The sequence below is a fragment of the Pituophis catenifer genome, unplaced genomic scaffold (genome assembly GCF_029215685.1).
Source record: "Pituophis catenifer annectens isolate HBS135680 unplaced genomic scaffold, rPitCat1.0.hap2 SCAF_3, whole genome shotgun sequence".
Lineage (NCBI taxonomy): Eukaryota > Metazoa > Chordata > Lepidosauria > Squamata > Colubridae > Pituophis > Pituophis catenifer.
Window position 1 is genome coordinate 146,016,602 of NW_027256883.1, and position 22,881 is coordinate 146,039,482.

Below are 22,881 nucleotides of genomic sequence, written 5' to 3' on the forward strand. Positions count from 1 at the left end.
AATGAACAGTTTCAAGTACTTGGCATGGCTAGTCTAGTGAAGAGAAGGACCAGGGGAGACATGATAGCAGTGTTCCAATATTTGAGGGGCTGCCACAGAGAAGAAGGGGTCAAGCTATTCTCCAAAGCACCCAAAGGCCAGACAAGGAATAATAGACGGAAAATGATCCAGGAGAGATTCAACCTAGAAATAAGGAGAAATTTTCTGACAGTGAGAAGAAACAACCAATGGAACAGCTTGCCTTCAGAAATTATTGGAGCTTCATCACTGGAGGCTTTCAAGAAGCGACTGGACTGCCATTTGTCAGAAATGGTGTAGGGTTTCCTGCTTGGGCAGGGGGTTGGACTAGATGACCTACAAGGTCCCTTCCAACTCTGTTAATTTGTTATCTGAATACTTTTAATTTCTGACTGAAAGCTATTGATAGAAGAGAATATTTTTAGCCCAGGATTGAATGGTGTCGTATGAGCTTTGGTAGGCTTTTTTGCAGGCATTGCATTACCCAACTAGGTAACATCATCAGTGCTGGAAGGAATTGGAGTTTGATCTCTTTTTATACCAGTGACTTGCCCTGTCAGTTTTGGTAGGCTTGATCTTGCTTGGTCCTTGACTAGGCTATCATTTACTGTTAGTTTATTTCTCTGAGTTGTTAATTCCTTGACTGAAAGTTGCCCACCCCTCCTTTTTTTACTACCCCATGCATTTTGTACTTGTTATTAATTTTTATAAGGTACCTACCATGGACATCTGGGGGTATAGAAAAGAATTGTTTCTGCAAATAAATCTTATAACTAATGATACACCCCATCTTCTGATGTTCTGGAACTTCTCTCCAGGAGACCAAAATGCTCCCATCTTCCACAGTTACATTCACAATCTGAGGTCCTGTTAATGGAGCTACAAAGGAAATCTTTGTGAAAAAGTTGATTATCTTAGATCAGAGTTCCCCAGCGTTTCTGGCTTTGCGGGCCAGTGAGAAGGGGGGAGAGGGGATGATTCCGCGTGAGTGGTCAACAAGTGCGCACATGCGTGCGCAGCTCCATTTGCGTGAGTGGCATGCATGCGCACCTCTGCTGCTCACTGAAATGGAGCAAGTGAGAATGCGCTCGTGCGCATGTGTGCTCGCCGACCGTTTCCATGGCCTGGTTGCAAACCCCTCAAAGCCCACAGGTTGGGGACCTCTGTCTTAGATGATCTCAGACCTTAAACCAAACCATCAGTTACTTTTACCTTTTGCTGAGATATTTTCTGTGGTCGTAGCTGCTTTTCCTGCTCTGTCCTGATAGAGTGCAAACACACTGATGTGGTAGCATACGTTGGGCTTTAAATTATCTAGAAATTAGAAAGTGGTCTTTCAGGCATAGCTGACTGCAGCGCTTCACAATTTTAGAAGGAGAGTGGTTTTATTTTTTTCAATGCGATGTTTGCAAATCATCAATTTGTTGGTTTAGACATAAAGTCATCCTAGATTCTAGATTTAGACAACAATATCTAATGGTGCTGCTGGAAGCTAACATTTTTTTTTCTTAGTTCATTTTTTCCCCCCTCAATCTCAAGCTCTGTGGACTTCAATTCCCATAATTTCCCAATCATTGCTTCTTGGTCCACTATCCTAAAGGCCACATGTTTCAGGTACGTTTTCTGTCTCTCAGATAAATTTAGGAAACATTTGGACTTGAGGGCTAAATGCAAACTTGCTTCTGCTGGATTGATTATCAATAAGAAAATATTATTTTATTCATTAGCAAAACTAAGCTCTTCTTTTCTGAAGTTTGCAGAACTAAAGTATATGATCAAATCAGATGCAACATGCATTCTTGTAAAATTATCAATCTGTGGATTAGAAGCCTTGGGAAAAGACTAGAGGTTGTAAACATGTCATTAAGTATGAAAAACAGTCATAAGTCACTTTTTTCACTGCTGTTGTAACTTCTGTCAGTCAGTAAATGAACGGTTGTAAATTAAGGATTGCCTGGAATCCATTCCAGTATATAATCTATTACAGGAGTGTCAAATTTAAGGCCTGTGGGCCAGATATGGCCCGTGGGGTGCTTAGATTTGGTCCGTGGGGTCACCCTAGAAACAGTGAAGGACCGGCCCGAGGTGCCTCTGCCAGCAAAAATGGAGCTCAGGAGGACCGCACATGGCCCTCCCAAACTCCATTTTCGCTGGCAGAGGGCTGCAGGAGGATCCTCCCAGTCCCACCCGGGCCACCACTACATCGAGCTGGCCATGCCCACTTGGCCCCCCAAGGTCGAACACAACCCTGATGCGGCCCTCAATGAAATTGAGTTTGACACCCCTGATCTATTACATTGAGTTGGGGAAGGTTGTACTGACTTGCTGCGCAATGCTGAATGGGGACTTAAATGTGTGAATGTTTAAAAGCAACACTCGTTTGTAATTGCTTGTCTACACTTTTTCGTTAGCAACATGTTTTCCTACGATATGGTTTACCTTTTATCACTGTGCAATTAGAAACAGGAATTTTAAACCATGTCAGGGAGGTGTTCCTGTGATAGTCTTGAGGGATCTCTACCCATTCAACTACATATCCATTGATGAAAGAGGATGGTGTTGATGAAGGTGCTTCCCATTTAACAATGATTCTCTCATTCTCCATGGATGTGGCAGAGACCTGGTTAGGTGGTAGCAGTTCTTTGAAGAAGAAAAAAAAATTGTTTTATTCAGCTCAACTGGAATGCAACTTCATCAGCTCTGGAGACATTCAAATTAGAAATGGAAATAACGCTCATAGAGATGTTAGTAAAGTGGAATAAGATTTGGAACTCCACAATGGAACTATAAGTAATCAGTGATTGTAATACTGAACTAAAGTCATGCTACAAAAAAAATCATGAATAGGTAATGCAAAAGAAAATTAAACTGAATTATCATTATCCATTGAGTTGGTACTACTGTACTACATTACATGGTGAAGGAATCTTTTTGATTCATACTATTTAGCATGAATCAAAGCAAAATCCACCCCGGGAATTCTTTCTGTGGCCAACAACTGAGGCCAATAACTAATATTCAATTAACTTGATGAGCGTTTAAGTTCTGTAGGAAAAAAAATGTACCTTACCTGTAATTCCCAATTTTGTAGTTATGTAGACAGATGGGGAGACGCCCCGTGAATTCTTCGAATTAAGTGTTATGTTATAATCCGCCTTAAAGGAGACGTGTGAGAAAACAGTATCGGTGGTCACGCTCATTTCTGCAGTTCTAGGTGGCATCTGGTTGAGGTTTTGAAATATCACTTGATAATGAAAGTTTTGTCTTATTGTTCCTGGTACATTTACTGACTGTAAAAAAACAAAAACAAACATTTTTCCATATTAGTTTAGGGTGTTCTGCCATGCCCCAATACAGAGTAACTGGACTAGAACCGGGAGGACATTGGGTTCAAAAATTCACTCTGTCATGAAGATGTATCCTGTTTGATTTTTCTCAACAGCTGGCCAAAGAGTGCCTAAGTTAGAGAATGGGGCGGGTTTTCTAACTGGTTGGGTTGACAATATATATAAACCATCAATGCATGCTTGCAGTCAAAATGTAATGTATAGCTTTAAGACTGTAATACTGTATTTCATCATGCTGTATTCTGATTGGCTAGCTCTGTAGCCAATGTACTTAAGAGGAAGCTTGAATCATGGCTTATTTTTTCTTATTACATTATTATTGCTACCTCTGCTCCTATCTGCCTGTTCTCTCTGCATGATCACTGCTTGATCACTGCTACTTGTTGTTTTCTACTGTTTTACTGATTGTTTTACTGCTGTACTTGTTCCTGTTTGCAACTCCAAAAAGAACTGTTTTATTGCATATGACTACAACAACTGGTAAGAAGACTTTGTTCTTGGAATATCCCTGGATTGACAATTTAACTATCTTTATCTGTATATGACCTGGATTGTTTATTGGACTTTGCTTTACTTTTTCCTAAAAGTAAAAGAATATCACAACTCAGTTTGTCTGTGTATTGACAGTGCTTATTCACAATCACTCTCAGCCATTTCTCATGTGCTCAACCTTGCTACTCAAAGGTTACTCTGTGCATATTCCTTAACACAGGTGTTCTGTAGCTTTCTGGCAGACAGAGAAGGTACTTTTTGACCTCATCTCTCAAGGCTCCACCTTTGCGCAGGAAAATGCAGCAGTGATGTCTGCATTCTTTCACAACTATATTATGAATTGCACGTACCTCCTTTCCCCATTTCCTTTTTTAAAATCAGAATAAGATGTGTACAGAAATGTTTACCTTCCAGAAGAGAGTAATGTTCTGCATTTTGGAAGAGGTCTCCTCCTTTAAATACCAGACATCAACAGGTTCAAACGGCACTGGGAACCAAGAAAAATGTCCTTAGAATGTAACGTTTAATATCAACTTGGGAGCAAACTTTGCCAAGTGTTGGGCAGCTGGCAGAAAACAAATGGAAGAATGCTATGAATACTTGGCAGTCAAGGATTTACTCATTCTAATAAAAGAAGTAATGATTTACCCTTACCAACTAGGAAATTTCCCCAAAGTTACCAAAACTCAGACCATAGATAGAAATTCTTTGAAGTATGATGTCAGTGGGTCTTCATCATTCTTAGTACCTTTAAAAGGGGAAGGGCTGGGAGATATCAACATGTCCTGTCACCCAATTTATTTTCTATTTTTTTTCCCAGATATCTACAGGTAGACCTCAACTTACAACAGTTTCTTTAATGACCATACAAAGTTATAACAGCATTGAAAAGAAGTGATTTATGACAGTTTTTCACACTTACGACCATTGCAGCATCCTCATGGTCACATGATCAAAATTAAGACACTTGGCAACTGATTCATATTTATGACGGTTGCAGTGTCCCATGGTCATGTGATCACCTTTTGCAACCTTCTTTTTTTTTTATTGCAAAAGTTTTACAATTACATTTTCACCCCTTTTTTCACCCCCCCACCTCCCTCCCCAAACTTCCCATCCTCCCTAACCCTCCCTGACCCTCCCCCCCCCCCGGACTTCCCTATTACATACTCATAACTAATAACACTAATATATAAGCCTGAACCCATCCCTCCCCCTATATAATTTTTCCTCTTTGTCTCTTTACATTAGAATATTTCTAATACATTATTTTCAAATAAAAGCTATTTGATACTTTCTAGTTTGGTATTTGTTCTGAACATATTCTATCCACCTTTTCCATTCCCATTCATAAGTCTCTTGTGAACAATCCTTTAAATACGCTGAAATCTTCGCCATCTCTGCGAAACTAGCCATCTTCAAAGTCCATTCCTCGATAGTAGGCAAAGCTTCATTCTTCCAATATTTACCTATCAACAATCTTGCTGCTGTTATCATATACAATATTAGTTTTATTTCACCCCGTGTAAAACCCTTAGCTATACCCAATAAAAACAATTGTGGAGAAAATTGAATTTTTTTCTTCAAAACATTCTGCATGACCCACCAAATTTTTATCCAAAAAGCCTTAACTTTCCTACAGGTCCACCAAACATGATAATACGTAGCATCCAAACATTCGCATCTCCAACATTTTGGCTGAACATTAGGGTACATACATGACAACTTTTTGGGATCTAGATGCCATCTATAAAACATTTTGTAGAAATTTTCCCTCAGGTTCTGGGACTGTGTAAATTTAACATTCTGAACCCAAATATTTTCCCATGTTTCCAACATCACTGGTTCTTCAAAATTTTGTGCCCACTTAATCATACAATCTTTAACTAATTCAGTTTCTGAATCCCTTTCTAGCAAAACATTATAAAGCCTTTTAATATGCATTGGACCTTTCTCTCTTATATGTCTAACCAATTCTTCCTCATGCAACATAATACCAGTTTTTTGGTCCTCTTTCCATCTCAATTGTAATTGATTATATTGTAACCAATTTAAATTAATTCCTTCATCCAACAGTGTCTGTAATGTCTTCAGCTGCCATCTGCCCGCATCTGCAAAAAGAACCTCTTTGTATAAAAACCCCCCGAGTGACATTATATTTGTATTCCACAAAGTATGACCAAGATCCAGCCATAACGGTATTTTATAATCCCATTTGAGTCGGTGCTTCTTCCAAACTCTCATCAAAGATTCTCTAAGTATATGACTTTTAAATACTTTATCTGCTTTGTCGTCGTAAAATAAATAAGCATGCCATCCAAATTCAAGATCAAAACTTTCTGCATTCAGTATTCCAGTCTTTTTACTTCCAAACCAATCACTTGTTAAAGTTAAAGCTGCTGCATCATAATATAACTGTAGGTTTGGAAGTTTAAGACCTCCTCTTTCTGGAACATCTTGCATAATTTTCAGTTTCACTCTCGGCTTCTTCTCGTTCCAGACAAACTTATTCATACCAGACTGCCAAACTTTCAGTTGTTTATCACTTTTAAGCACCGGAATCATTTGAAACAAAAACAGAAATCTTGGCAAAATGTTCATCTTAACTGCTGCTATTCTTCCAAGTAAAGACAGTTGCAGCTTTTTCCAAGTCTCCATATCTTTCTGGACCTCTCGCCACAACACCTCATAATTATTTTGAAACAATTTCATATTTGATTCTGCAACCTGAACTCCAAGATATTTTACCTTAGGTACAATTTCAAAACCTGCCCTCCTTTCAAGCTCATGTTTACGATCTTGTGTCATATTTTTTACTATCATTTTAGTCTTTTTTGAATTCAGTCTAAAGCCTGAAACTCTACCATAGTCTTGTATAATGTCGTTCATCAAGATTATTGATTCCATTGGTTGTGATAGGGTAACAACCAGATCATCTGCAAATGCCTTTATTCTGTAATCCTCTTGCCTTATCATTATGCCTTTCAAAATTTTAGAGTCCCGTATTGTGTTTAGCAAGACTTCCAATGTTAAAATAAATAAAAGTGGGGACAACGGACATCCCTGTCTTGTTCCTTTTTCAATTTTAAACTCTGTCGTCAAACTTCCATTAATAATAATCTGTGCCTTTTGCTCTTGATAAATTGCTGAGATCGCCTGTATAAATTGGTCCCCAAAATCCATCTTTTTTAAAGTCTTTAGTAGAAAATTCCAATCCACTCTATCAAAGGCCTTCTCTGCATCCAAAAAAGCCAGCACTGCAGGAATCTGTTTATTCTTATCAAGATATTCCAATAAGTCTATTACTTGCCTTACATTGTCCTTCATATATCTGCCTTCAATAAATCCCGCTTGGTCCTCATGAATCACCTTTTGGATTACTGGCATCAACCTGTTGGCTAATACCTTCGCATAAATTTTATAGTCTGTGTTCAAAAGAGATATTGGTCTATAATTCTCTGGTTTTTTAGGACCAACTTGTTCTTTTGGTATCAAAGATATATAAGCAGTTGTCCACGATGGGGGTATTTTACCCCCTTGTTGAATGTTACAAAATAAGTCTCTAAGTTGTCCCACCATTTCAGCTTGCAAAGTTTTATAATACACTGCAGTCAAACCGTCCGTGCCAGGAGCTTTGGCTGTTTTTAACTGTTTAATTGCTGCTGTTATCTCCTCCTCTGTTATGGGATAATTCATTCTTTCCTTTTGTTGATCAGTAATTTTTGTAACTCTCTTATCATTTAAATATTTTTCTATAAGTCCATTCTGCACCTCTTCTTTAGCATATAATTTAGTATAATAGTCCACAAAAGCTTCTTTAATTAATTTTTGTTGAAAGATTTCTTTCCCGCCAATATCAATACTATCAATAGTCCGTATACTTTGTTTTTTCCTCAATATGTAAGCCAACCATCTGCCCGGTTTGTTAGCGTTACAAAATGTATTATGCTTCGCATATTGTAGGCTTGTTGCAACTTGTTCCGCCATAAGCATTTGAAATTGGTCTTTCAAAAGTTTTATAGCACTTCGGATTCTTTCATCTGTTGGATTTTTAATAAGTAGCTGTTCTTTATTCTTTATTTCCATTTCCAACTCAATTCTTTTCTTTTGTCGAAACTGTCTATGTTTAGAGTTCATATAGATAAGTACCCCTCTCATATAAGCTTTACTTGCGTCCCAAACAATTTCAATTGGAGTACCTTTATTCAAATTTATTTCAAAAAATTCTTTCAAATGCTTTTTAAGTTCTATTGTATTCTTTTCATATCTAAACAAGTTCTCATTTAATCTCCAAGAACGTCTCTCAACCTTATCCATCTCAATTTCTATCCATACAGGGCTATGGTCAGTCAAGGTTCTTGGAAAAATCTTTGTTCTTTTTGTCTTAACAAGTAGATCATTTGACAACAGGATAAAATCAATCCTAGAAAAAGATCTATGTCTATCAGAAAAAAAAGTATAATCCAATACGTTTGAATTATGTATTCTCCAAACATCTTTTAATTCCATATCTTCTTTCATATCAAAAAAAGTCTGTGGTAGTCTAATTCTAGACTTTGCCAAGCTCTTTTTATCTAGTTTAGAATCAATTACTCCATTCCAGTCTCCCATAATTAAAATAGATCTATAGTCCCATTGCAATATTTTAGTATGTAACATCTTATAAAAGTAATCCTGTTGTTGGTTGGGAGCATAAATTCCAATCAAAAGAATTAGTCCATTTGCTGTAGACAATTCAATTGCTACAAACCTACCATCTTGATCTGCTTCTATAACTTTCGCTGTTAATTTTTTATTTACATAAATAACCACACCATTCTTTTTCTGCGAAGTCGAAGATATATAATGTGCTCCTAATTTTGAATTTATCAAATATTTTTGATCTTGAGTAGTTATATGCGTTTCTTGTAAACATATTATATCATTATTAAATTGTTTCAAATATGTAAATAATTTCTTCCTTTTCTGTGCTGAATTCAACCCATTGACATTCCAAGATAGACACTTAAAGGTCATCAGCCTCTTTCTGGAGCGCGGAGCAATATCTTTGAAGTTCATCCGAAAGCTTCGATCTCGCTCCTCCCATAGCGCCACTCTCTTGTACGGTACTCTTAACTGCCTTCTTGTCTTGTCTTTCCTGTTGTTGTTGTTGCTGTTGTTTAAATAGCTTAGATTGAGCTCTAGTTATACGTTGATCTTTCACTTCAGCCAACTGAATCAAATCCAAAATTGGAGAAGAATCCAACAAGGGTTCACTCAAAAAACCTCCTTCTGCACCTTGCACTGTTTCTAATTCCTGCTTGGACTGTTCTTTCAATTGCCTCTCTTCACTCTCCTTAATCTCCAAAACTGTAGATGTGCGTGGAGATGGAGTTCTTTCCTTAAGTATAGTACTATAAAAATGTTGCGCCTTCTCCACGGTATTCAACCGATATCCTTCTCCCTTGTATCTAAAAATTATCCCAGCTGGTGCGTCCCACCGGAAGGGTATCTGTAAGTTTTTCAATTCCTTAACAAGAAAACCAAATTCTTTTCTAGCTTTCAGCATTTTAGGAGGTAATTCTTTAAAAATTTCAAGTCGTGAACCCCCCACTTGTACAGAAGTGTGAAAAGATTTTTGCAGGATATGATTTCTAATTTCTCTTTCAGTAAAATATATCACCACATCTCTAGGCAGTTGTCTTTGTCTGGCCACCCAAGAGTTCACTCTGTAAATTTTATCTATTTTATGAAATACCAAATCAGGATTAGCTTGTAAAATCTTAGCCAAGGCTTCAGAGCAAACTTGTCTCAAGTCCTGTCTCTCCTCCTCTCGAATTCCCCGAAGCCGTATAGCAAATTCCATCGCCCGGAATTGTATCATAACAATCTCATCTTCAATTCTCTGCATTTTATTGTCAACTTCATCAATTTTATAATCATTGTCTTTCATCTTAACATTAACTTCTGATTTAAATTCTTCAACTTTAAAATCAACTTTCCCAATAAATTCTACCAGGCCAGACGCCACTTCAGATATTTTTTTGGTCACCTTTTTTTGATTCTGATTCACCATGTCTTTAACTTCATTAATTTCCTGCATAAATTCCTGATGTGATTTTTGAAGTTTATCATCTATCTCCTGTTGAGATTTTTGAAATTTATCATCCAAAGTTTTAGAAATAAATTCTTTTAAATCTCCCACATCAAATTCTTTTTTCTGGGTTTGTAACTGTTGAGCAGGGGGAGGTTGCGTTTCATGTTTATGTGTGGGGGATCCCCCCCCTGATGCCTTCCCTTCCTGCTTCTTTGAAGCCATCCTGGCTCGTGATCTAGTTTTTCTAAAGAGGGAGGTTCCTTTTCCTTTCCCTCCTGCACAAAAACTTCTAAAAAAGTCCCCCAGATTTAATCAAATAAAGACTAAAATAAAGCAAAGTCCAGTATTAAAAAGGGAGAAATTGTTGTTTCTCTTATAACAAGCAAGGCAACTTTGTAACAACTTGGAAACTTTGTAACAAAACAAGATAACTTCACCAATCCACATTCACTGGCTCGTTAACTCTAAGGCTAGACGCCATATTTTTTTTCTTTTCAAAGCACTTTCACTCACTCGGATTTCTCAAATTGAAAGTCAATAGAGTGCTGATACTTGCGTTTCCAAATTTCAGGATTCAGGTAATTTCGCTGTTTGTTAAAGCCGGTTCTGTCGCTTTAAGTTCCCTGCAGCTGGCTTGTTCTGCAAAGGCAGAATCGTCCCACGTCGCCCGGAGTTTCAGCAGGCTGGAAGGGAGCCACGCCTGTTCTCTCCCCAGAAACTTCCCTGGGGGGTTACAGGGGCTCAACCAGTGCCCTGCGGTCTCTCTTCTTCAATCCTTTAGGATTTAGAAGTTTTCGAGCCGCTTCTTCGTTTCGAAGCGGCTCTACGGGCGGCGGGGCTGGCGGAGCTTCAAAGAGCGCCGCCGACGCCGAAGACAAGGAACCGGAAGTCCACCTTTTGCAACCTTCTGACAAGCCAAGTCAATGGGGGAGCCAGATTCACTTAATAACCGTCTTACTAACTTAACTGCAGTGTTTCACTTAACAGCTGTGGTAAGAAAGGTCATAACATGGGGCAAAATTCACTTAACAAATGTCTTACTTAGTAACAGAAATTTGGGGCTCAATTGTGGTCATAAGTCGAAGACTACTTATATATTAGTATCCTATCTGCAATAAGGGATACAGATAATCCTCGACTTACAACCACAATTGAGCCCAGAATGTATGTTGCTAAAAAGATATTTGTTGAAGGAGCTTTGCCCCATTTTACGCCCTTTCTTGCCACTGTTGTTAAGTGAATCACTGGAGTTGATAAGTTAGTAACACAGTTCTTAAGTGAATCTGGCTTCCTCATTGATTTTGCTTGTCAGAAGGTTGCAAAAGGTGATCACATGACCCCAGGACACAGTAAGTCGTAACTATGAACCAGTTCAGTGGTGGGTTGCTCCAGGTTCTGTCCGGTTCTATAAAACTGGTAGTAAAACCGGGGGGGGGGAGGCACCGCCCACCCGCCACGACGTCATCATGGGTGATCTGTGCATGCGCAGAAACTTCTGGGTATGTGCAGAAATGCGCACATGCACGCTCCCACTACAAACTGGTAGTAAAGGTAAGTAGAACCCACTCTGAACCAGTTGCCAAGCTTCTGAATTTTGATCACATGATCCTGGGGATGCTACAAAGATCATAAGTATGAAAAATGGTCATAAGTCACTGTTTTCAGTGCCATTGTAACTTTGAATAGTCACTAAATGAACTGATATAGTCGAGGACTACCCATAATTGGTCTCAGGTGGTCTCAGTCTCAGTTTAGAGAAGGAGCCATGCTGGATGAGACGTTGAAGTTGGTGCCATTCCAGCTAAACCATAAGCAGCATATATTTTTTATATATAAGCAAAGTTCCAACTTAAGCATTATCTTCATCCCCAAATAGGTCATTGAAGCGCAATAGATGATAGAGGCACTCTTGAAAAATTAATTTAAAAAATGAGTGACCACCAGGGTTTATTTGGAAATGTGTTTGTCTGCCAATAAACAAAGCTTTAAGATTAATTTTAAGGGATAGAAAATACCCACAAACCACTAGAAGGGGTGGAGCAAAGCAACCTTCCTTATTTGTCCTAGAAAATGGAAGTTGACTACTATCAATCCCCACCATTTTGTGGATGAGCAAGTGCTTGTGGCAGCCATTTTGTGAGAGTGCTTTTGATAAACCTTCCCTCCCACACTTAGTTTTTTAGGACATTAAAAATATTTTTTTCATTTCTCCCTAAGTTCCTATGACATTATAGCCTGACCTGAATTGCCTGATCGTCAGAGGCTTCTTTTCCTTTTAAAAACATTTTTTCTACAACCTCTTCGGCCTGTGATGATCCCAGCTGAGCCGCATGATTATCAGAGACTTTTTTTTTTACTTTTAAAAGCATTTTTTTGGCCGAAGAGGTTGTAGAAAAAATGCTTTTAAAAATAAAAAAAAAGCCTCTGATGATCGCGTGGCTCAACTGGGCATGGGGGGGGGGGGGCAGGGATTTTTGCTACCGGTTTTCCGAACCACCCGCCGCCATCGCTACCAGATCAGGTGATCTGGTCTGAACTGGGAGCATTTCACCCGTCCATGACTTATTTTTATGTCGGTAACAAAATAACAAAACATTAGACATGTGGAATTATTATTTTACTACCTGCTTCTGTTTGAAATGCTGGGCTCCAGTCACTCCATAAACCCCTTTCTAGAAGAAGCCTGCAGGAAACTTGGAATTCATATTTTATCTTGGGCTGCAGGTCATGAAGATCATACCTTCTAGCGTTCAGATTTTCAAGCTAGCATGAAAAGGAGATGAAAGCATGCATATACAACTTAATAAAAGCTGTTTTTCTCTGGTAATCCCAATTCCACCGAGAGACAGAAAAGCTCTATTTACACTCAACAGAACCCTGCAACAATCCTGTAAGTGCTTATAAGATGCCCTAGTTGGGCATCGCAAGAGAGACACAGGATCTTCTAAATTAAAAGCCAAACCTGGCACAAGCATTCACATTTGTTCCTAATTATGTGCTGGAACCAAAGCTTCATTATTTTGTAAACACGTATCTCTGTCTTGTTTCTCCTCTGTACAGATGTGTGAGGCTGCTTTAAAGTTGTCTGTCGCTGATGAACTTTATTAGGGCTGTTAGGACCTCACCGATGGGACGAGGCAGAATTGCAGAACTATTTTTATCATTGGTTGGATTCAGACATTGCACTTTATCAGGGATGGGCAACTGTGGCCCTTTTACAACAGCCAGTTTGGCTGTCTCAGGAATTCTGGGAGTTGAAGTCCACAGGTTGTAAAAGGGCCACAGTTGCCTATCCCTGCATTATATCATGCCTTTCTTAACTGTTGTTATCAGAAGATGCCACATTAATTGGATCAATACATCATGCCAGCAAAGAGACATGGAATTTTTTGCAGCTTCGCTGGTATTTTGGCTTCCAAGCACCATGCGGGCATGAGTCTGGTGTTGCAGTGATATCAGCAGTTGGACAGGCCTAATTATTTCCCCCCCCCCAAAGGTTTGGATGACTTTGAGGTTAGAGATAAATGCATTTTCCCTTGCAGCAGCTTAATGAATCTATTTTCAGGAATGGAATGAAATGGGATGGGATGGGATGGGATGGGATGGGATGGGATGGGATGGGATGGGATGGGATGGGATGGGATGGGATGGGATGGGATGGGATGGGACGGGACAGGACGGGACAAGACAGAATAGACCTTGGAGGTCTTCTAGTCCATCCCCCTGCTTAGGCAGGAAACCCTATACCCATGATGGTGAACCTATGGCATGCATGCGTGTGCCGGCCAACTGATTTTTGGGCAAATGGGCCGTTTCTGGCCTCCGGAGGGCTTCTGGGGGTGGGGTGGGGAAGGCTGTTTTCACCTTCCACGGGCTCCAAGAAAACCCTTGGAACCTGGGAAGGGCGAAAAATGGGCCTACACGGCCCACCATGCCATTGCCTGCCAAAAGCGAGGGGAGCGCTGTGGGGCCGGGCGGGGCGGGGCACATTGAATTATGGGTGTGGGCACGTGCGCATGTGACCCCCCCCTGCTCCCCCCACTTTTGGCACGCGATGGCAAAAAGGTTAGCCATCACTGCCCTATACCATTTCAGACAAATGGTTGTCCAATCTCTCCTTAAAAATTTCCAGTGTTGGAGCATTCATAACTTCTGGAGTTTTTCTACTGATTAATTGTTCTAACCGTCAGGAAACTTTTTCTTAGTTCTAGGTTGCTTCTCTCCTTGATTAGTTTCCATCCATTGCTTCTTGTCCTGCCCTCAGGTGCTTTGGACAATAGCTTGACTCCCTCTTCTTTTTTTCCTTTTTTTTTTTGGGGTGGGTGGGAAACCATACCATTTTTTGCCAGCAAACTGTGCAAGCATGATCTGGAAAGCTTCTGGAGATCACAATATCAGGATCAAACAAGATTATAACGTGCCTGGGAGAGTTGCTCATCTCTGTTCTAAATTCCCTGTTTCTATATCCTGTACTTAGTTTATAGAGCACAACGGCTCAATGCACAAAACATGTTGTTGTTGTTGTTGTTGTTGTTGTTGTTGTTATTATTGCGATTTATATGCCGCCTTTCTCCCTGGGGACTCAAGTCGGCTTACAAAATGACAAATTCCAATACAAATCACAATGAAATAAAATTAAAATCAGCGACCCTATTAAAAACAGTTTAAAATTATGACAGTGTACCCCCAAACGGATCAGTTGAGTTGACGAAAGAGCCACGTCTTCAGCTCGCGACGGAAGGAAAGAAGGTCGGGGGCTGTCCTGAGCTCGGTGGGCAATCCATTCCAGAGGGTCGGGGCTCCCACAGAGAACGCTCTCCTCCTGGGGGCCGTCAGCCAACATTGTTTGGCCGACGGCACCCTGAGGAGGCCGACTCTGTGAGAGCGCCCAGGACGGTGGGAGAGCGGCTGGAGATGGTCCTGCAAGTACCCCGGGCCTAAGCCATGTTAAGCCAAAACTCAACTATATTATGGTTTAATAAGATGTATCCGCTCACTCATGGTCAGTTGGAGAACCATTTGCTTTCTTTTGGTGCCAAGAAGCATTCTGGATGCCATCTTGCATCCACCAAATGATAAAAAAATGTGCAGAGGAGTCAGAAGAGCTGATAGAGATCACGCTACTGATGTTGGTTAATAAGTATGCATTTGGAAGTACAGTATGTGTTAAATTAATGACAGATTATGAATCCTGTGCAGTATTAAAGATATACACTCCCTGGCTGAGTAAGAACAAAAGGATGACTCAATATGCTGCTATAAATCTTGCCTCTGGGGACGTGATTTAGGTGGAAAGCACCAGAAGACAATCAACAATCTGCTTCTATTACATCAGGATATATTTTGCATAAAACATGCCGTTGATTTCTCTTCTATTGGATGCTTACTATGGGACTGAAAATACTGACATATCTGAGTATCATTAAGGCATCACATTAGTAATATAGAAAATAATGACTTACATAATCATAAAAAAATAAAATATCCTTACTTTCTCTCTTTATTTGTAGAGACTGTAATAAAGCAATTTCATTTCATTTCAACATTCCTACCGTAATCCAGGAATTACTGTGGATTGGTTGGTATCTCAGTCTAAAGCACTGTGTTTCTTGCTGATCTTGCCATAAGATGGTACAATTTTGGGGAACAAAGGCATCACAGCTTACTGAGAGGTCCACAGGAGGGTGAGGCTTCACTGTGTTGTGATGATCAGTGATGCACCAACAGGAACAAAAACACAACATTATTTCTGGAAATAAAATTCTGAGCCATACTAATAACACCCCTACAAGAATCCTCAAGACCAGACTATCTAATAATCTGATATCTTGTAACATGCAGTAATATGTTAGATGCCTCTGAAAAGGCCATAAGTGGGAGATGAGGACAATACAACCACCTACTTGTCACCTTGAAAATTATTTTCAGCTATTCACTGTCTATAAACATGGGAGGGTCACATATTCCCATTGCTTGATGTAATCGTTTATCTATTTCCTTGTTCCAATCATCTCTGTCTGTTACAACTTTACAGATAGTCCTCAATTTACAAACATTCATTTAGCAACTGTTCAAAGTTACAACGGCACTGGGAAAAAAAAAGTGACTTACAACTGGTCCTAGCACTTAATGACTATCGCAGCAGCCACACAAGTCATGTGATCAAAATTTGGGCCCTTGGCAATCGGCATGCATTTTACAATGGTTGCAGCATCCTGGGATCATGTGATCATCATTTGTGACCTTCCCAGCTGGCTTCTGACAAGCAAAGTCCATGGGGGAAGCCAGATTCGCTTAACAACCAGATGATTCACTTAAACAACTACAGTGATTTGCTTAACGACGGTGGCACAAAAAAGTTGTAAAATCGGGTGCGACTCACTTAACATATCTTGTTTAGCAAGAACAGACATTCTGTTCCCAATTGTGGTCCTAAGTCAAGAAGTATCTTTACAACTTCACAAATAAATCATACACACTTGATATTGTTTGTCTTCAAGGAGCATGCATTTGAAAAGCTGAGTCCAAAAATTCCAAAAGCAGTCAGGGTGAAAAGCACACAGATTTATACTTTCTTATTGCTTAAAGATCAGTAGCAGAAACTTGACTTTTTAGCAGTTTTATCCCACCCAAGGAACTCAAAATAAGACTCATGAGGGATTTTCCCTTCATTTTATCCCAATTAATATTACCATGTGAGATAGGTTGGGCTAAGAGATAATGAATAACACAATGCCCAGATGGGGAGTTGAATTTAGCTCCTGTCTGACTGCAGTCCTATTTAGCTCCTATATCACAATTGGCCTCGTGGGGTCTGTATTCTGTATGCAACACTTGCAGGCATTTCTACATCACTTTGGTTTAAACACCATCAAAAGAGCCACCTCCAAAGGCAATTTATCAAGGGTTGCAAAGTACTACCAGTATTTAGCAAAGGCAGCAAAAAGACTTTCGATACAAGAGTGGTTTGGTTTAGTTGAACTGACCGACTGATTAGAAATTATCACTCAAAATATTCTTTCCAATAATTTATCAGAGTTCCTGATAATCACCAATGTCTATTAATGTGAACTGCATTGGTTCAGATGAATTGCTCCCAAGTTTATTTGTGGCTTCAACCACAACTGTATAAGTAGTTTCAAAGTCCAGCTTTTTCCTGAGATCTACTGTTTGAACTGTAGTGCTATTTTTTTCTCCCAAGACTGTTCCATTGGGGGTTTCATTTGTTACCCTGCAACAAAAAAAGAAACTGAGATGAACAGGGTGAATTATCTTTCCTCCCCCCCCTCCTCCTCCTCCTTTCCTTTCCCTTTCTCTTTCCCCTTCCCCCTCTCCTTCCTTCCTTCCTTCCTTTTCCTTCCTCTTCCTTCTTCCTTGCCTAGATTTATTTTACATCTATATAAAATTGTATGACAGTCACAGAAATTATATTACCACCTAAATGTTCAGTTCATAAAGACTTGTTTCTTTGTAGATGACTTGAATCCGATACTTTTTATTATAATATCCAGTTTAATCATTCGGTCTAATATTTCAGGTACTTAATTTGGTTAATTTCACTTACCCTAATATTCAGTTTAGTCTTCCCAGTGATTACTCAAAACCCCGATACCTACTCTCAGACCTACTGCCAAATCCCAAGTATAGAATCATAAACTCAGAAAGATGACAAAATTAAAAATGAAAATCCTGCACAACTTTTTTGAAATTTGCATTATAGATCATGAAACCAAACCAAATCAAATCCATATGATGGCAAAATTTCTTTCAGATTTGTATCTGGATTGTGAATTTCAACCAGTATTATAAAAAAGAATTGGCATTTTTATTATATCAAGGTCTCCATCCCAAGCCTCCGGTGCATCTAAAAACTGTTAATTTTCAGATGATATAACCTGAGTCTGTAACAGCCCCCAGAGATATTTAACTAAAGGGCCAAAAAGGGGAGGTGTGTTATCATAAGCAAGAGATGGCTAACCTTTTCTGGACCGAGTGCCCAACCCCCCAAAATGCAATGTGTGTGTGTCCCCTGTGCATATGCCCCATCCCCATGCATGCACCCCGCCCCCCATACATGCACGTGCTTCCCTCCCACATGCACCCCGCCCCCTGCACATGTGTGGCAGAGACCCAAAAACCAGCTGGCTGGCAGGAGGACGGGCGCATGCACAGCGGAGCTGAGCTGGGACGACAGCTTGCGGGCCCACAGAGAGGGCAAGTGTGCCATAGGTTCACCATCACTGTCATAAGCCATGATATCCATCTACAATTGGATACAATTACATTCTGCCAACCATCAAGAAAATCTTGTGATGGGAGCAGATGATTAGAGAAGGGGAGATAGAGAATGTGTATTCCTGGACTTTCTACTCACAATATAAAGATAAACTGTGAGGGACAGCCACCAATTTTAAAGCCACAGAGGTTAAAGAGGAAGCAACAATATCAGCTGGATCTGGTTATTGAAGGACATCCAACCTAACTTCCAACCTCAGAACAATCTATTAAGGTGAAGGATGTTATTCCTTTTGTAGAGTTAAATAAGGTTCAACTCATCATGGATAGACTATGCCATCTTCTCCTTTACCTCAGACTATACAATATTTTGAATTACCCTAATAATGGGAGCAAATCCTCAAAAAAGGCTTGCAGAGCAAAGGTGGATGTCAGGGTATTTAAGCCCTAATGGTTGACAACCATGACCAATATTTTGATCAAAGCTAACTCAAATTCTACTCATTTCATCCCAGGTGGTACATAAGAAAATGGAAACAAAGATGAAGTGATGAAGCAGAATTGGCCAGATGTAAACTTAATTATAAGGGAGACAGAACTTACCATAGTGTATAGGTAGTAAGCAGATAGGTATGATGTCCTTTATCCCAAGAACAAATGGTGGATCCATATTTTCCATACTGGGCACATGATACATTTTTTGGTTGATCTGGAGCAACTTAAAAAAGAAAAGTGGTCTACAGCTGAGATAGGAGGAAATGACTCTTGGTTTGAATCTTTGTTGTTTATAAAAATTATTGGGTAAGAGTCTGTTTGCATTTGAACATTCCAGCGTACAGTGAATCCGTGCATCAAAACCTCTTCGAGGAAAGACCTGCCATGTGTACAGTAATAATACATATATTCCACCAAGGAAGTGAGACCTAAGTTATTACGATTTCATTCTATTTTCCCCATTAATTCAGAAGAGATAGTATTGTCAAAAAATAACTTGGTGTGTTTTCTTATATGGATCTGATGAGGGGAAGTGGGTTGCTGAACATTGCAACAAAGCAGTGGTAGTACCTACTGCTAAACATGGATATGTTCCAGTAGTGGGTTTCAAATTTTTTTACTACCAGTTCTGTGGGTGTGGCTTGGTGGGCAAGGCTTGGTGGGTGTAGCAGGGGAAGGATACTGTAAAATCTCCATTCCCTCCCTAATCCAGAGGAAGGTTACTGCAAAATCCCCATTTCCTCCCCATCAGCTGGGACTTGGGAGGTAGAGAATAGATGTGGGTGGGGCCAGTCAGAATTTTTACTACCAGTTCTCCGAACTACTCAAAATTTCCGCTACTGGTTCTCCAGAACTGGTCAGAACCTTCTGAAACCCACCTCTGATATGTTCATATGTGACTCTTGTTCTTCTCACTGCAGTCCTATTTTTGCTAAATAATCCAGTTAAAGTCAAACACTTTATAGCATAAAAGTGGAAAGATGAAAGTATGTATCTTATTTTCCTAGGCAAAGCCTTGGTGGGAGTTACTAATTTCAAAGAGAAATAGGACTGGCAGCGAGATGAACAAGAGTTATTGGAAAAAAATCAGAGGAAGAGATAACAGCACATTCTTCTATTCAAAATTTTGAGTGATTATAACACATAAGCATTTTTATGAGGCTATAAATTGATGAAAGGCAATAATTCTTTTTTTGTCTGATGGACTATTGAACAAAGCACCCATCTCACGAAAGGCAAAATCTGCCTTTCCTCAGTTATTTCTATTATTCTAATATTAATCAATTTACCCCCTCTATCTCATTATGTCTCATTGACTACATAAAACCATATATTCATAATAGAACAATGTTTTCAAAAGTAAACAAATTCCCTTCCCATTTTCTTCTGTACATAGTTAACAAAAGTTTTAAAAAGCTTCTTACTTCCAACATCAACATAAATTCCACATATGTTCAATGGCCTCGGTTCTTTGCAATTGCAATTAAATGTCTGCCTCCCAAAAGTATTCAGTAGAATTTGGGTTCTGATTGAAGAATTTGGAGAGCTGCTGCTACTGATAATGGAGTTGTTTTGCAACAAAACGATGTTACAATGCCTATGGTAGAAGCTCTTGTTTAGCCAGCAGGACAGATCCACTGTTGATTTTAATGACAGCTCCGTGCCATTTGCACGCATGTGTCCCCTGGAAGGCAGGAAAGAACTCAAGAAGTTAAGGACAGTTAAGATGCAGGATTTTTTGTCTTATTATTTTACTCTTTTATGATTATTGTATTTATTGGTTTTCTTTTTTGGGAGGCGCCCAGAGTTACGGCTATATAAAAAGGGAGCCATATAAATCTTTTAATAAACAAATATTAACTTCTTGCAACAGAACTAAACTGGGTTTTGGACACCATATGTTTTGCCCTGTGCCAGTACAAAATGCTTGTGTGGATTCCCCCAACATGGCAAAACAAACAGCTCATAACAGGGACATCTACAGAAGGAGTAAAAAAGAAAAGAAAAATCACAGCTGCAGCTGCAACTCCATAGTCAGCCATCTTGGTTTTGTTAACACCCCATGGCTCCCATCTATGGTCTTGGCTCCCATAAATGCTCACCTTTGGTCTTATTCCAAACTTCTTGATCCTGGAGGCGACATTCAAAGTCTATCATTAGTGTAATGTAATGTAGTGTAGTGCAATATAGTCGTGATGGCGAACTTATGGCATGTGTGTCAGAGGTGGCACACAGCATCCTGTCTGATGGCACATGAGCTGCCACCCCAGTTCAGCTCTGCTGCGCATGTGCACGTGCCTCCTACCAGCCAACTGGTCTTCACGCATGCATGGGGAGTGGGGCGCATGCGTGGCACGCATTGCATTTTGGGGGTTTGGGCATGCATGCAAGCATTCATGCGCATATGCGTGTGCTTTGGGCACTCAGTCCAGAAAATGTTAGCCATCACTGCTATATAGTTTTTTCCAGCAGGTGTCCTCCAAAAAAACATGTTGGATTCAGGGTCTTTTTAAGTGCAGGACCAATTATTCGGGGGGGGCAGTTGAACAGCCCCTCTTAACAAATATAGTTTAGATTTTGAAATCCCACATAGATACTTTAGGTCCCTCCATCTGTTTTCTGGCCTACCAATTTGGAGAACATAATATTGTTATAAGCTGCAGGTATAAGGCAGCAGACCGAAGGGAGGTAATATTCTGCTCTCGGTTTCTCTCAATCATTTAAAGGCCCTTGTTGGGCTTTGGGGCCCATTGTGCTGAGTGACCTGTATCGATTGGGGATTACCAGAGTGAAATATACAGCACAAAGAGCACCTGATTAAAGGAAGCTGCTCCAAAGTTGAAGCATTCTCTTTTTTAACCTTCTGCAAAATCAAGTATTTTCTCTCTACTTTTGTTAGCTGTTAAAATATTGTTGGACAAACCAAGGAATCTCCTACCATTGCCCTGCCGCCTTCAGATTGCCTCTTAGCCAAGTTTCCAGTGTTTACGCAAGCAGAGAAAGAAGACAAAATAATGGGCTTGCTTTCCCATGAGCTGCAACTTCCTGGGTGTTCTCTTCTAAAGCTACTGAAGGGAAATCACATGTGGTTCTCTGAAATGGTTGTACAGGTGAATAAGTTACACTGTGAGGTAGTGGGTTGCGGGTACTGAGAGAGAAACATGGAGAGGCAGAGGAAGGAAGGGCTGTCGTTCTTATCTCTGCTTCCTCTTTTAACTTAGAAATAGATTTGGAGTCGGTTGAACTTTTAGGGAAAGATTTTCAAGTAAGCAATTTAGCTTGGAGTTGGACTTTCTTGACTGATATTCTCACTGTTGTATGTTGTGTACCAAAAATAGCAGAACCGCTACCATTTCCTTTGCGTGCCACATCACAGCTTTTACATGTCACACAAGGCAGGATCTGTTGAATCCCTCCTCTAGAGCAGGGGTCTCCAATTTTGGCAATTTTAAGACTTGTGGACTTCAACATCCAGAGTTCCTCAGCCAGCTTTGCTGGCTGAAGAACTCTGGGAATTGAAGACCACAAGTCTTAAAGTTACAAGGTTGGAGACCCCTGCTCTAGAGGGTTTGCTAGAACACCCAAGCACTGCCAGAAAGGAGATAGGATGAGCATAATAGCAATAACAATGACAATAACAACAATAATAATAATAATGCAAATTTGTAGGGCCTATCCTGATTCTTTACTAGACACAACTAGAGTAAAAATCCTTGGAATGAAACAAGGCTTCAATTCTGGAGGAAAAAATGCAAGAAGCCCTTTGTCAACAAAAGAGTCTGCATTTGCCTCAGTGGATGTCACAACCAACTCTAGAACTAACATAAAAGGAATTCTGCAGGGTGGCTATTTTTAGTTAATCATTTCAGCCACCTTAAAAGCCTAATGGGCAGAAGGATGTATATATTTATTTTGGATTTTAAAAAATTGTTTCTATTGTTTCAAAATGTTTTTTTAGTTTTAACTGTGGCATATTTTTTGAATTGTAAGCTGCCCAGAGTCATTGATTGAGATGGACAGCTGTAGAAATGGAATAAATACAATAAAATGGGGGAAAAAGTTGATATTTTCCTTTCAAGAAAAAAAAATGCTACTCAACCGTCTACTCGTGCATTCTTCTGATAGCAAAACGTTTACTCCTAGAATAAAAAAACAAAACAAAGATGTTTCATAATAAACAATTTCAAAACCTAAATAATTATAAAAGTAAAGAAGTGT

At 39.6% G+C, this 22,881-nt stretch overlaps 1 protein-coding gene across 1 annotated transcript in view; it reads right to left on the reverse strand.

Annotated features, from left to right (window-relative positions):
* IL12RB2 (interleukin 12 receptor subunit beta 2) overlaps positions 1-22,881 on the reverse strand; it is a 29,733-nt gene that overhangs the window by 6,307 nt on the left and 545 nt on the right. Inside the window, exons 2-12 of the mRNA XM_070939475.1 lie at positions 22,763-22,802; positions 20,088-20,347; positions 18,772-18,886; positions 16,986-17,164; positions 15,486-15,628; positions 12,558-12,696; positions 4,265-4,344; positions 3,089-3,308; positions 2,458-2,658; positions 1,231-1,332; positions 739-897 (exon numbers count right to left, since the gene is read on the reverse strand). Coding sequence (XP_070795576.1) covers positions 739-897; positions 1,231-1,332; positions 2,458-2,658; positions 3,089-3,308; positions 4,265-4,344; positions 12,558-12,696; positions 15,486-15,628; positions 16,986-17,164; positions 18,772-18,886; positions 20,088-20,347; positions 22,763-22,802 — 1,638 coding nt within the window. The remainder of the gene's footprint in view (positions 1-738; positions 898-1,230; positions 1,333-2,457; positions 2,659-3,088; positions 3,309-4,264; positions 4,345-12,557; positions 12,697-15,485; positions 15,629-16,985; positions 17,165-18,771; positions 18,887-20,087; positions 20,348-22,762; positions 22,803-22,881) is intronic.